The 13208-nt window shown below is 51.6% G+C and overlaps 1 protein-coding gene across 2 annotated transcripts in view; it reads right to left on the reverse strand.

The window, feature by feature from the left end:
• The window catches only part of Mxi1 (MAX interactor 1, dimerization protein), a 78222-nt gene extending 66539 nt beyond the window's left edge, over positions 1-11683 (reverse strand). Inside the window, exon 1 of one of the 2 annotated variants that reach the window (XM_004838959.3) lies at positions 11213-11683. In XM_004838959.3, the coding sequence (XP_004839016.2) occupies positions 11213-11468 (256 nt within the window). In that variant the 5' untranslated portion in view covers positions 11469-11683. The remainder of the gene's footprint in view (positions 1-11212) is intronic. The other variant, XM_004838956.4, reaches the window with a different exon arrangement.
• Positions 11684-13208: the final 1525 nt, after the last annotated feature.

A 13208-nucleotide genomic window follows, 5' to 3' on the forward strand; every position in this document is an offset into this window, starting at 1 on the left:
CCGAGTTAGATCCCTGGTACCAAAAAAAAAAAAAAATACATTCCCAAAGAATAGAAAACTGCTTTGGGTTTCACTTCAAGGCATGTTCTTCCCTATGGAAAGGGTGCACTCAGAGCCACCTCCTTCTCTGCTGGTGATGACCACAAGCCCTGGGCTCGGTCAGCTTCACGATGCCACTTTAATTAAAAGACCACCACAGGTAAACAATCTTTGCTTTGTGAAATAGTTGCCTTCCTTAGGAATGCCTCCCGAATAACTTACTCAAAAGACTTTTCATCCTTTGTTTCTGGAATAACATTGTTCTCCTGTGACTTGTAATTGTAATCACTCATACTAGAAGATTTGCAGCCGTATCTGGCGAGTAACCTGGTCAGCCATGGTGTGTTATTCTTTCAAAGTACTGCTTAATCGCACAAGCTAATATTTTGTTTTGAATTTCTGCATCTACATTCAAAAGCAAGAATAAACTATAATTTCCTTTTTTGTTGTGTATATCAGGTTTTGGTAACATAATGATCTAGTCTTTCAAAGTTAAATGTAACTTGATTCTAAAGCCTTAAAAAACGAAAAATAAAAAGACTGCCAGAGGCCTTCCCCTGCCACTGAGAGGATGCCCCACATTCTTGCCACAGCTCTGGGTAACCCTTCCACCCCTGCCAGGAGCAGACTTGGAGTGGCCCTCCCCCACCCCTTGGCATCACCGCTCCCTTCCAACAGCTCAGACCGTGGGGGTCACTCCTAGGCCCAGGCAAGCCCTGTGCGCTAAATCACACATCCAGCCCCTGCTCCTGTGTGAGAGCTCAGCCTCAGTGTAGTATTTATGAACAGGCTCTTCCCTGTCCAGTGACATGGGTGATCTCACTCTCTCTCCCAGTCTCACAGTCTGGTTCTTGGATGCTGGGATTCTCCAGAGCACCTAAGACAAAATGCGTCCACTTGCCTACTAGTTGCCAGGGAATGGCTCCACTGTGCACACGGTGCTGCTCCTGTAGTCGGTGCCATTAATCCTCAGCATTAAGGCAGAGAGTCCTACTTTGTAGATGAGGTCCAGAAAGTGTCCGTGATTTGCCCAAGGTCACACAGGCATTGCGCACATTCAAACCTGGATCTTTTGACTCTCAGACCCCCCGCATGCATCATGTTATGTTGATCAGATAGGGTCAGAAAAAATTGGCTAGGCCAATGTTCTCAGCCAAGAGTCATACTATTCTTTTAGGAGGCTTGGAAATGTGTGTCACAATGACCAGGGGGTTCCAGTGGCCTTTAGCGATGCTGAGGATATTAAACCCTGCAATATTCTACACTAATCTGCATAAGAGCCGTTCTACCAATAGCTCTCTTACTGAAAAACACTAGGTCAGAATTTTAAAGGCAAACACCCCACCATTCACTCAACAGAGGTTCCTTAAATATCTGTTACAGACTGGGCGCCAAGTGAAATGCTGAACATGGAATAATGTACAAAACTACTTCTGTTGCTGTCCTCAAGGTGCTTATATTCTAGCCAACCCACTGAGGATAAGCAACTGTAAATTGCGATAAGTCTGCTGAGCAGGTTAAGTGACAAAGGGAGTGGTGGCTTTACTGGGGGAGAAGGGATCAGGGAAGACCCCAAAGGCCGTTTAAGACATCTTCTGAAACTTGAAGCACACAAATCGCCTGAGAGTCACGGGAACTGCAGATTCTGATTCGGCAGGGCCAGGGAGTCCCATTTCGGACAGGCTCCTGGGAGATGCCAAGATGCCCATCCTTGAGCCACACGCAATCCAAACAGTAAGGCTGGAGTCTATGATGAGAAGTTCGGCTTTTATTCTAAGTGAGACAGTAAAGGAACTGCTGAAAGGCTTGGAACAAGTGAAAGACAGGAACCCAATTATACTTAAGATCACTGGTTTCCTAGATCAGCACCCTGAAGAAGAGGGTGGCCTGTGTTTGAAAGGAACCAGCTACCCACGCTGTCAAAGTGGCAGCCAAGGCCCCAAGCTCATCTTCACTGCTCACTCTTGCCTCCCTGCTCAAGCTTCTCAGCAGGAGCCCTTGGCCCAGAGCACAGGACAGCCCAGTTGCCCTACAAGCTGGGGCACCTTCAGGAAGCCCTATGCAGACTGACAGGGCGTGGATTCATAGCCCAGGAGCCCTACTGGTTGGGTGAGTTCCCTAGGGGGTGCTCGGCAAGATGGCTCCACACATGCAAGCTGTAACACCCTAGGCCATCCCCCTCCAGAGAAAGGGTCTGTCCAGCTTTAGTGTCAATGCTCAAAGAGCCCTAGAAGGTTTTGGCTGCCTTCTCTCTGCTCTAGGACGAGTAGGGAGATTAGGATTCACTGTAGGGTGGCATCCCCAGTGGAACCCTCAGCCTTGCCTTCAAACATCCCAGATTTCATTTCTCACCTCTTGCTACCTTCATACTCCCTGGGGCTTCTCCAAAAGCCCTGCAGAAGAAAGAGAAACTTGGGCTTGACTCAGCTCCACTGTTGTTAGCATGCGGCCTTGGAAGGTTAACCAGCCTTGCTACGGCTAAAGCTTTCCTCACCTATAAAATGAGGATAATTACAGCACCCACCTATTGGATATTTGTGAGGATTTTATACAAAGCACTTAGCATTGTTATGGCACACAGTAAATGCCCAGTAAAAGGAGACTATTATCACTATTCCTTTGGAAAACAGAAGAGAGATTGTACTTGTCAGCAGCCCTCTTGGGAACAGGTTATCAGACTCCCAGGAGACAAGACTAGAATTGTTTATTGGTTTCTATTTGGCTAATGTTTTTACTAGAACTAGAGATCTTACATCCTTCGCTCTGGAATTGAAAACCACAGCTCTTGCGTCCTGGCAAGTTCTAGAAATTATTTGTGGCATTGAACTAAATTTTACAGCTGGTGGAAGGAATGAAAGTTACATGCAAGGCATTCGGAGTCTTGGTGGCCAATAAACAGGGTAGGGGTGGTCAGGCTGGAGTAGAGGCAAAAGGGAAATAACAGAGGCCTGCATGCCGTACAGTTGCTCCCGGTCCCTGCAGACCACACTTGCCCCCCACAGCCAGAAACAGAACAGTCCAGGCCCTGGCCCCCATTTTAATACAATATTCTACCTGGTCCCCAGTCAGCTGCATGTGTGTGTCCTCACCAATGGCAATAAAGATAGAGCAACATATTTCAAGAGTAAGTAATCCAATCCCCCCCTTTTTGGCCTAAGTTTGGATTTCCCAATCTCCCTCTCCCTCGGGACAGTGTGTTTATCTTTCTGTTTTGCTGTGTTTAAATTTCCTTGCAGACACAGAGCTGGATGTTAGAGGTATGTGGCCAAGGGCACATTGTATGGGAGGGTGGGCTTGACAGGACACTGGTGCAGAAGGCCCCAGTCTGTAAAGAACTGAGAGCAGACATGTTTACTTACAAGACTGTTTACATGGTTCTTGGTTTCCTAAGCTTCCACAGTTTTTTAGAAATCAGATCTGTAGAAATTATAAGGACACACACAAAAACACAAAGTGTTTTAAGAAATGGGCTTGGCAATAGTGAACAGCAAGGGAAGGAACCAGTCCTTTGGGAAGCCCAGGATAAGATTTTATTCTGTCTGCAATGATGGCTAGAACCAAAGATACACACCCAAGTCAAATGCCATCCCACACTCTTGGGGTTCACTTTAAGACAGCTGAATTCCCAAAACCTGGCACTGGAAAAGAGTACATACATACATCATGATGGCAGGGACTGTCCTGCCGGGATCTTGCTTTGGAAGAATTACTGGCCCACAACAGTTTTACAAAAGGGATTCTGTTCACATGTATTTTCCAGAGATTTACTGCTCAAAGAAAGAGTCACCTGAACTTTCAAAATGATGAGAGGATGTGGACACAAAGGCATCTCTAACTCTGGGTCATGGCAGCAAATGCCCATTACTGTACTTTTGACCAGAGAGATCAGTCGGCTGTTGACAGATTTCACACCTCTGGCCAGGCCACCCAGGGACAGTGCTATCAGAGACAAATGCTTCCCTTAAGCTCAGCTGTGAGGCAGAGAGCAGGTGTCTGACCAGGGGGAACTGAAGTTACCCCCACCCCACTGCTGCTTGGGTGAGGCTGGGCACCCCCCACCCCAGGAAGACATGCTCTCCTCCTCGGCTAAGGCTCGAGGACGCCGTCTCACTACTGTCACCACCTTCTGGCTCTTATGCCCATCACCCATAGGTAAAAGAAAACATATTTTTTAAGGATGGCAAATTCAAATTAGCCTCATTTTGAAAGGCGAGTGAGAATGTTGCAATGGCCTTTGCAATAACTGGACACACCCTGCGATCAGCACACCGGGCTTGAGAACTGCTGACTTTATGAGCACTTGACCCGTGAAACAAAAGCCATTTGGGGCTCTGTCTGGAACACATTCTACCAGGCAGAGGGAACACTGAGAAGCAAGGTCCAGTCCTGGCCCTGCCCCTGAGGTCACCCTGGGCAGTCCCTGTCCCTCTCTGGACCTCTGCCTCTGCAGAGTGAAGATGGTTCCGATGGTCCCGATGGTCCCTCTGGCCCCTCTGCTCCTTCTGGTCCTGACACTGCTTTGCCACCCGTGTCATTTGGGCACAACACCCAAACTGCGGAAGAGGGAAGAATGGGAGAAGAGCAATGGGAAAGCCAGACTGCCAGAAAACTCCCTCCATTCTGGCCTGCTGAAAACTGTTTACTTCACGCTGCAAGATTCCCATTTCTTGCTGGGTTGTTCCTTTTTTCTTTTTCTCTCCCTTTTTTGTGAAACTCAAAAGCCACAAAACCCCAACTCATCTCCCCAAACTGGGTTACTGGGAAGCCAGACCTATTGGGGGGGCTTAGGTGTGTCAAGTGACATTCTAGTGGTATCTAAGTGAACACCAGGCTGGGGCAAGCATGTGCTTCTCCTCCAGAAACCCAGTTTAAATCAATATTTATCCAACTGTATTTATAGAAAGTGATGGTGGTAGGGAAGAGGGGGTGGGGTAGGGTTGGGGGTTCTAAAACAACAATCCACAATGACTGATGCAAATCTTTGTGGCCAATTCACTTCTGCAGGGCTGGCTTTAAAAAAAAAAAAGCAAAAGCCCCAGCTTTTGATGAACCTGCTGTTGGCCTCAGTGCCATAGCAACAGCCCCAAGTCCTCTAATATGCCCAGAGGACAGACTTGGGAAAGGCAGGAAGAGGGGGGTGGTGTTTCCTAGGAGCCCCAAACTTGACTTAGGGCCAGGAGGGCTGGCTATTCTGTCTCCAGCCTCACTTCTGAACCTCTTCTAAGCAAGGTGTGTGCACGTAAGGCCTTGGACAACCGACAGGGTGTTCCAAATCCGAGTTCTGCTGCACGCTGCTGGGTGACCTTGAATAAGTCATTTCACCTGTCTGGACTTCATTCCTTGGCTGTAAAATGAGTACACATGTATATGGCTCAGACCACAGGCTCTGGAATTAGAGGCGTACGTTGCAAACTCAGCACTGCCACTAATTCAGCATGTGATCTTCGGGAAAGCTACCCTGCATCCCTGTTCTTTGGTTCCCTTCTCTGTAAAATGAGGGTAATAAAATTGCATGTGTCATAGAGTTGCTGTGTTTAGCTTCACACTTAGTATACAGTCAGCACTCAGTAAATGGTAGCCTGTACTAATATTATGAATGCCATTAATTGCTGCTGTTGCATTCTGGAACCTTCTTCATTTCCCTCAATTTCACCAAATAAAGACCCTGTTTCTGGGAGTGCTTATGGGAGAGTGTCCGGATTAGAAGCGGACGACAGAAGAGAAGGTGCTATTTTGCCTTGATAGCTAGGAGCCTCCTTTTCCTCCCAAAGTAGGAACAACTCAATACAGCTTCTCTATCTTCCTAAGGGCCTGTTCCCTGGAGCCCCTCGACAAAGCACCCAATCCCCAGGGGCTCTGGGATGCCAAAAGCCATATGCTATTCTCAAAAGTCTACCACTAGCAGTTACCAGTGGGCAGAGGTCATATTTAAACCTAGGGCGAAACGCTGAATCTGAGGAACATAATTTAAAATGCAGAAGAAAGACCTGATTTAACAGTGCTCTTCATACCACTCTCCTTATCACTACCATAAATCAGCCCATACTTTGCAGAAAAAAAAGCAACTGCACCTACTAGCTTCATAATACATATCTGTGGAATGAATAAACTCATTGTCAGATGACTCCCCTGCAGAAATGTGAACCACACAAACACTAGTTGCCATCAAAGCCTTCCATTTTAGCCTAAGTCACCCAAGTCCCCTCCTGTCAAAGCAGAAACTTGTTCATTTTCAGGATCACAGCTGCTGACAGAATGCAGTCTGGGCTCTCCAAACTGACCCATCATTTCCTTGCAGAGCTGACCTTAACTATCCAAGAGCCCTCAGTATTTCCAACCTTTCTCCAAGTCTTCAGAAAGATTCATGTGTCCTGGCCTCCAAATCTGATCACCAGGAAATGATAAATCTAACCAAGAAATTTATATCAAGTGTCTACTGTATGCTCAGTGATATACAATATATAACAGGTAACATGTAGTGAAATAATGTCATCTTTTCCTCTAAGATGCTAATAATCTCCCTGCCAGGATAAAGCTAATGCACTGGAAGCAAGTAGAGAATCTCATGGTACTGATCGTCAAAAGCTCAGAAAAGGCCAGGCGTGGTGGTGCACATTTTTAATTCCAGCATGCAGGAGGCTGAGGCAAGAGGACTGCATTGAGTTTGAGGCCAGCCTGGGCTACATAGTGAGACCCTGTCTCAAAAAACTAAAATAATAAAGAGCTCAGAAAAGTTACTGTTTATTGAGGACCTGTTTGACTTCAGGTTCTTTAAATGTTTAAGAGCAGTGCTTAATTTGGTTGTTCAGAAACTGTGTCAGGGTGGTGCTATCATTATGCCCATTTTACAAAATGGAGCCTCAGAGAGGCTGAGTAACTTGTGTAAGAGCTCACATTAGCCAGTAAGCAGTACAGCAGGAATTTGGAGCCCTGCTCTGTGTGGTTGCAACACTTTTTCAACTACTCTGAATCGAGAAATAGAGCCAAGTGGGATGAAACAGCTGGGAAGGCTTTGTGGCGGAGGTAGGAACTGACCTAGGTCTTCAAGGGAGTACAGGATACCGAAACCTCAAGAGTAAGAGAATGAGGGCATTGTAGACAAGTCTGAGCCAAACACAGAGGCATGACTGTGAAGCTCTGCTTGCTGTGGACCTGCTGGATGGGAGCAGAGGTTTCAGGGGCCGGAGATTAAGTCAGGCAGAAGGGGTGGGGCCAAATGACAACACACAGCAGCTTCCTCCACCAGCAGAAAGGGACTGCTGCTCCTTGACCTATCAGTGTTTCTAGGAAAACACTGCACCCTCAAACCCAGGTTTATCACTACAGAGGGCAACCCATGGCTTTATACTCCCATCACTCGTCCCTCTCGGAAACACTGCCTGCAAATTCCTAATTTCCTGACAGGGGGAAGGCAGCTTCTCTCCAGCTTTGACGCATATGGCACCCCTTTGTGAGTCTCTTCTCCCCTTTTAGTTTGAACTTTTTCAAAAGTCGGGGGGGGGGGCCTAGGTTTTTTCCTAATTATTAGCTGTTAATTGCCACTGGATTCCACATGATAGAGGTAACACTGCCACAGATTGTTTACACATAATTTCCCAATTTGTGATAACAGAGTCAGAGCCTTCATGATTAAGGTTTCAGGCGGCCTTCAATTTGAGATTTGTAGGATTCAAATCGATGGCCCTTTCAGGAGAATGTACCTGCATTTCTTAGGGAATCCCTTGACTTGTACACTAGGTCAGCACTGGGTGATTTCATTTGAATCTTTCCCTCAAGAAAACTCACCCTATCTATTGGAGATAATTCAGCATTGAGGCCACAACTTGGTGAGCACTCCTAGTACAAACACTTCAACCAGGCGAAGAAAAGCAGTTCTGGCTACAATGGAAAATAAAGCAAGCTCCTGCCACGTAAGCACTATGCAAGCAGTAAAAATGGAACGTGGAACTCGTTATCAGTGGCTGTCGGTGCATCTCGAGAAGGCCCCTGAGAACCCGAAATGGAGGCTCGAGGACCGACCCTCGCCTCCAGATAAGAGCGTCCCTTTAAGAAGAGACTGGACCAGCTGGCTGCACTACAGCTCCCAGAGGTTTCCTGGCTTGCATCCTGGCTCCGCCCCCCAGCCTCCGGCCTCAGCAACGTGTGACGTCACACGAGACTGAAGCTACCGATTGGCTGAATGACACAGCTAGGTCAAGTCCAGTCGGAGGAAAGAAGTTTGTCTCCATGTGGAAACCATGTGTCTCGAGCTGGGAGGGGGAGGAGGAGGAGGCGGAGAAACTGAGATCAAGTGATTACAGGGGAACTAGCTGAAATGAAGGCGGGGAGGTTGTGCACCTGAGCCGGCTAGCAATGCCCTTTGCAGCAGTGACCTAAAAAAAAAAAAAAAAGCCTTGCACAACAAACAAAACCTAAGCGCCCCCCACCCCGACATAATAATTTAAAAGCTACGGTCCTTGTTTCCTTCCAAAAACCAGGGGCTTGGGAAACGCTGGAATCCTATCGAACGCCCGGATCCCTCTTCCCCCCCCCCCAACAACTGAATGATGTAAGCGTTTCGGAAAGCCGAGCTCTGAAGCAAAACAAGCCCCGCGCACGCGGAGCGACCCGCAGTGCCCGAGCCCGGCGCACGCACGACCCGCCCCCCGATCGCGTTATTGCTGTGCACACGCGGACCGCCGTGACGCGCGGGCATTGTGTGCAGCCAGCAGAAAACAACGGCGAGCGCAGCCAGCGCGAAGCGCCCCAGGAAAACGAGCCTGATGTGGGACCCGCCGTTTTCCATTTGGGGAGACCCAGGCCGGGCGGGGGAGGAGGGAGTGAGGAGGATACAGTGTCCCCTTTGGGCCGCTCCGGCTTGCAGGGCGGATAAGAGGGTCCGGCGGGTGGTCGCATAGTTTGCAGGGGATCACTCGCTCCTGCGAGAGCTGCTGGGGAGGGGGCGACGGCCTAGAGCTGGGTACCTGCTGCCAAGCCAGGCCGGGCTCAGTGCCCCACGCTCTCGGGGAAATCTGGGGGCCTCTGGCATCACGTCATTTAGAGCCATACAGCGGCGACGGAGAGGCGAGAGAGCTAAAAATACTCCTGCGGGGAACCAGCCGGAGGAGGGGGGCTGCGAGGCCGAGGGGATGGCCGATTACGCGCATGAAGTTGACTTTGGGGCGCTAAGGCTGCCGAGCCCCTCTCGGGGTCTGGCGGATTTGCAGCGCAGATGGCTCTGGAGCGGGGCCAGGAGGAAGACCCCCGACTCCCCCAGCCGCGGGCGCCCCGCTCGGCCGCCACGGCCCGCCTGGAACGGGGCACCCGGCCGGCGCGTCCGGCTCTCTGCTTACGTGACTGATGGCCACGCCGGAGCCCCGGCACCGGGTAAACAAGGAGGTGTGTGGGGGGGGGGGTGAGGTCGCCGATTGTCTGCGGGTGCAAAGGGGGGGTTCGAGGGGGCAAACCACGCTCGCCACACACTCCCAAGGTGCCCTCTTTGGGAGCACCCCCAGGCAGAGCCGGCGCCACGGGACTGACTCCAGAGGACTGGGATCCGGGAGGGGGCAGGTGAGGAAATCGCGCCCCTCCCCCCGCAACAAAAGCAAACACCAAACAAAACCACGTCTTCACCCAGCTCTCCCCCGACCCTGGCTTTTCAGAAACTATCCTCCAGACGAATGCACACACCACCACTGCCCCCCGCCCCCGTGAATAATCGCTTAGCTACTCGGCCACACCGACTACGATGCGCCTCTCACAACACAAGACACTCCGAAAAAAACAGGGTAGTCTCGGGAAGAAAAGAACGCACCGCCGACCCGCGGCGCAAATCCTGGTCTGGTCTTACTTCGTCCCCACCACCGCGCTGCCAACATACGGTTATTTGAACCCTGCAGGCCAGAGGTGTCGGGGGGGGGGGGGGCTGCGAGATCTGACACGTTGCAGTCAGACCTCTCTGTCTCTCCTCTCCTCCCTCCTCCCTTCCTCTCCTCGATCTTTTACTGGCTCGGACCGATTAAACATCCAGTTTGTCCCTGTCTGTCGGTCTGTCTGCCTCGGCCCTGCTTCCTTCTCTCAGCTATTATTCAGAGCACTGTGTGCAGATGCCGCACGCGCGAGCCCCCCCCCCCCCCGCGGGCGCCGAGCCGACTCCCGGAGAGGGCTGGGGGACCCGGCTGGCAGGGACAGAAATGAAACAAACAAATACAAAAAGCAAGCCAGGCCGGGGTGGGGTTCCCAGCTGCCCCGCCACCAGCAGCCCCGAGCTCCGGGCATCGCTCTCCACCTGATTGGGGGGCGGGGGGGGCGGTAAAAATCGACCCAGGAAGCTTTTGCTGCGCTGCCCAGCGCGCTCACTCGGGACCCGGCTACCGGAAAAATAAAGAAATAAAGAAGCCGCACACAACAGCCCACACCTCCTTCTCCAACTATTGTTTCTGCGAGAGCCCAAAGTTTCCTCGCAGCCGCGACCCCTCGCCAAGTTTCCCGGCGGGGCTGCGGGTCCGGGGCGAGCTGCAGCCGCTGCCTGACCCGCCGGCCTTTGGTTTGGGGCAGGGGGCGGTGGCACCCCAGGGAAACGGGGGCGCAGGGGACCGTGTCGGCGCAGGCGAGGGTCGGAGCCCAGTCCTGCTGCTTCCAGAGGAAGAAAGCGAGGTAGAAAGGAGGGCGAGGGCGAGCCTGAGCCCACGCCGCGCAGAGCTGTTTGGCGCGGTGGTTGTTGTTGTAGTGCGTGCCTGCGTGTTTTCTTTCTGGAGCCCAGGTCTGCCCACGGTCCCAACTTTCGGCTTCTAATTTCCATCCCACCCTGGAACGAGCGACAGAAAAACACTTGTCTGTCGGAGAAGGCTCCAGGAATTTAAAAAATTATAATTTTTTTTAATATTTTTTTTTTAAGGAAGAAAGGCGAGCTCGCAGCGAGGAGCTCTCGCTCGGCTCAGTTGTCAGCAAACACCACCACTCCCAGCTGCCTGGCCGGGCGCTCCCGCTGGCCCAGGCAGACAGACGGACACGCGACAGCCCCTCTCCCCGCGCCCGTCTTTGTTACGTCTTTAGCAGCTTTGTGCGTGCGTGCGTGTCCTCTCCTGGGTGTCATCGGCTTCACTGCCGAGGGTGCAGGGGGGGCGACAGGGGTCGCCCAAGTGGGCGAGAAAAACAGCGGGGCGCTGGAGAGGAACTGGGCCCCCAAACTTACTTTTGTTTTCTTTCTCGAGCTGCTCCAGGTAGCTGGCGGCCTCGAGCAGAATCTGCACGTTCTGCAGAAAAGTGTTAATGTGCTTCTCCATCGAGTTCTCGCTGATGTTGAAAATGTCCGAGAAGGGGCACCTGGGCTTGGCCCCCGCGGGCTCCTCGGGCTGGGCCGGGGGCTGGGGCGCGGCCGGGGGCGCGGAGGGGAGCAGCCCCGCGCCCTCGCCGCGCGCCTCCTTGCGCGGCCGCCCGCGTTTGCCCATGGAGGAGCGGGGATCGCCGAGCTCCGGGCCCCGCGGAGAACCGGCCTGCTGGAGCGGAGGAGGCCGGGCGATCAGTCGGGCTGACTTCTCGAGCCTCGCTGCGTGCAGTTGTGTGCGTGTGCGCGTGTGCGCGCGTGTGTCGGTCTCGCCCGCTGTGGGTTTGTGTGTACGGGAGATTGAATGAACCTACAGGACAGACGGAGACGCTCTGGCGCCTGGGTCCTAGTGCGAGCCTGTCGCCATCCGACCGGTCAAAATAAAAGGTGGAGACTTGCACGGAGGGACCGCCCCCGGCCGCGTCCCCACACCCTAGCCGACCCTCCCAAATCTGAACACGGTGTACAGCGCTCTTAACCGGAAAGGGGAAAAAACACCCGTTGTCTGGTTGCACCTGCGTAAAAACAATTTTTTTTCTTCACAGAAAAATAATACTTAGAAAAGCGACCAACACCGTGCCTGGCACATAATGGGTCCCCCAAAAAAGGTGGCTGGTACGACTTTGTTATGTTGTTGTTGTTTCTTTGGGGGCGGTACCGGGGATCGATCTCGGGTCCTTCCGCTTGCGAGGCAGGCGGCAGAACCTGTTGTTGTTTCTTTTTAATAAAAAGCCAGTTCAAACGGGGAGAATTGAACAATCACATGTAACTAGAACCTTCCTCCAGTTCAAATCAATCTCTACACACACACACACACACACACACACAAACGACAGGCCCCTGTGTATACCTTCACATAGCCAAATAAAATCTTGCTGCCCAAGTCCGGGTTACAGATTTACTCGCTCCCTCTTTGCAACCCTTCAAATGCAAAGTTACTTCCCAGGAAGCGGGAGGAGATGTCCACACTCCTCCTGGCCCGTCCAGCTGTGTAAAGCTCACAGCTCCGTGGGCCCCACCTGCTCCCTCTTCTTTGACAGAGGGTACACAGGCGGGACCCACCTCCTCCCCGGCCCTGTGAACGCCACCTTTTGGATTCTGCTCTAGTTGACATCGTTGTGGTTTCACTGCTGCTGCTGTCCGGATCCTTTCCTGGATGGAGGGGTGCTGGGGATGGATAGTGGGAGGCTGTTCCGTGTCCCAGGGAGAAAGGTTCGAATCCTAGGCCTGCTGCATGGGGCCTGGGGGAGCTTGGACAGAGCCCTAACTCCGTTGGCCTCAGTTTCCGTGTCCTTGAAGCTTCTAAGATGCTTGTGTGGATTAAATTATATCTGCACTCAGCCCATCCTGATCCACAGCAAGATCTTTTTTGCCAGGACCGGGGTCCCTGACTCTGATGTAACTTGACTCTTAAGAGGGGGATTCAAGGACAGGGTTTTCCACATTTCATCAGAAAAACATCTTTGCAGCAAGCACATCATGCTACTGTCATCCCGCAAGGCCGTCTGGTGTTTCCTTACACGGAGGAAATGCTGCCCCCTGGAGTTGTGCCTTGCTGCCCCCTGCTCAAAGGCAGTTTCTTACACATTTGTCACAAAGAATCCTCCTGGAAACGGGAACTTTTGGAAAAAAGGAAAGTACATTTCTTTGTAAAATACTCCAGAAGACTTGGAGAATAGTGTACACATGTAGCCACTTTTTAAAAAACATAATAACCTGCTGCTATGGCAGGAGCAATCAGTAACTGCATCTAAAAGCAAATGTGCTCACATTTTGGAGTGTAATATAGTTCATTCCACATATACTCTTTGCTCACTTTTCATTCTGTGATACATTTGGCATGGTTGGTCTCTTCAGCCTCTGG

Source organism: Heterocephalus glaber, unplaced genomic scaffold, assembly GCF_053883595.1.
Source record: "Heterocephalus glaber isolate CG9 unplaced genomic scaffold, H.glaber_assembly_v1.0 deba00001497, whole genome shotgun sequence".
NCBI classification, from domain to species: Eukaryota; Metazoa; Chordata; class Mammalia; order Rodentia; family Bathyergidae; genus Heterocephalus; species Heterocephalus glaber.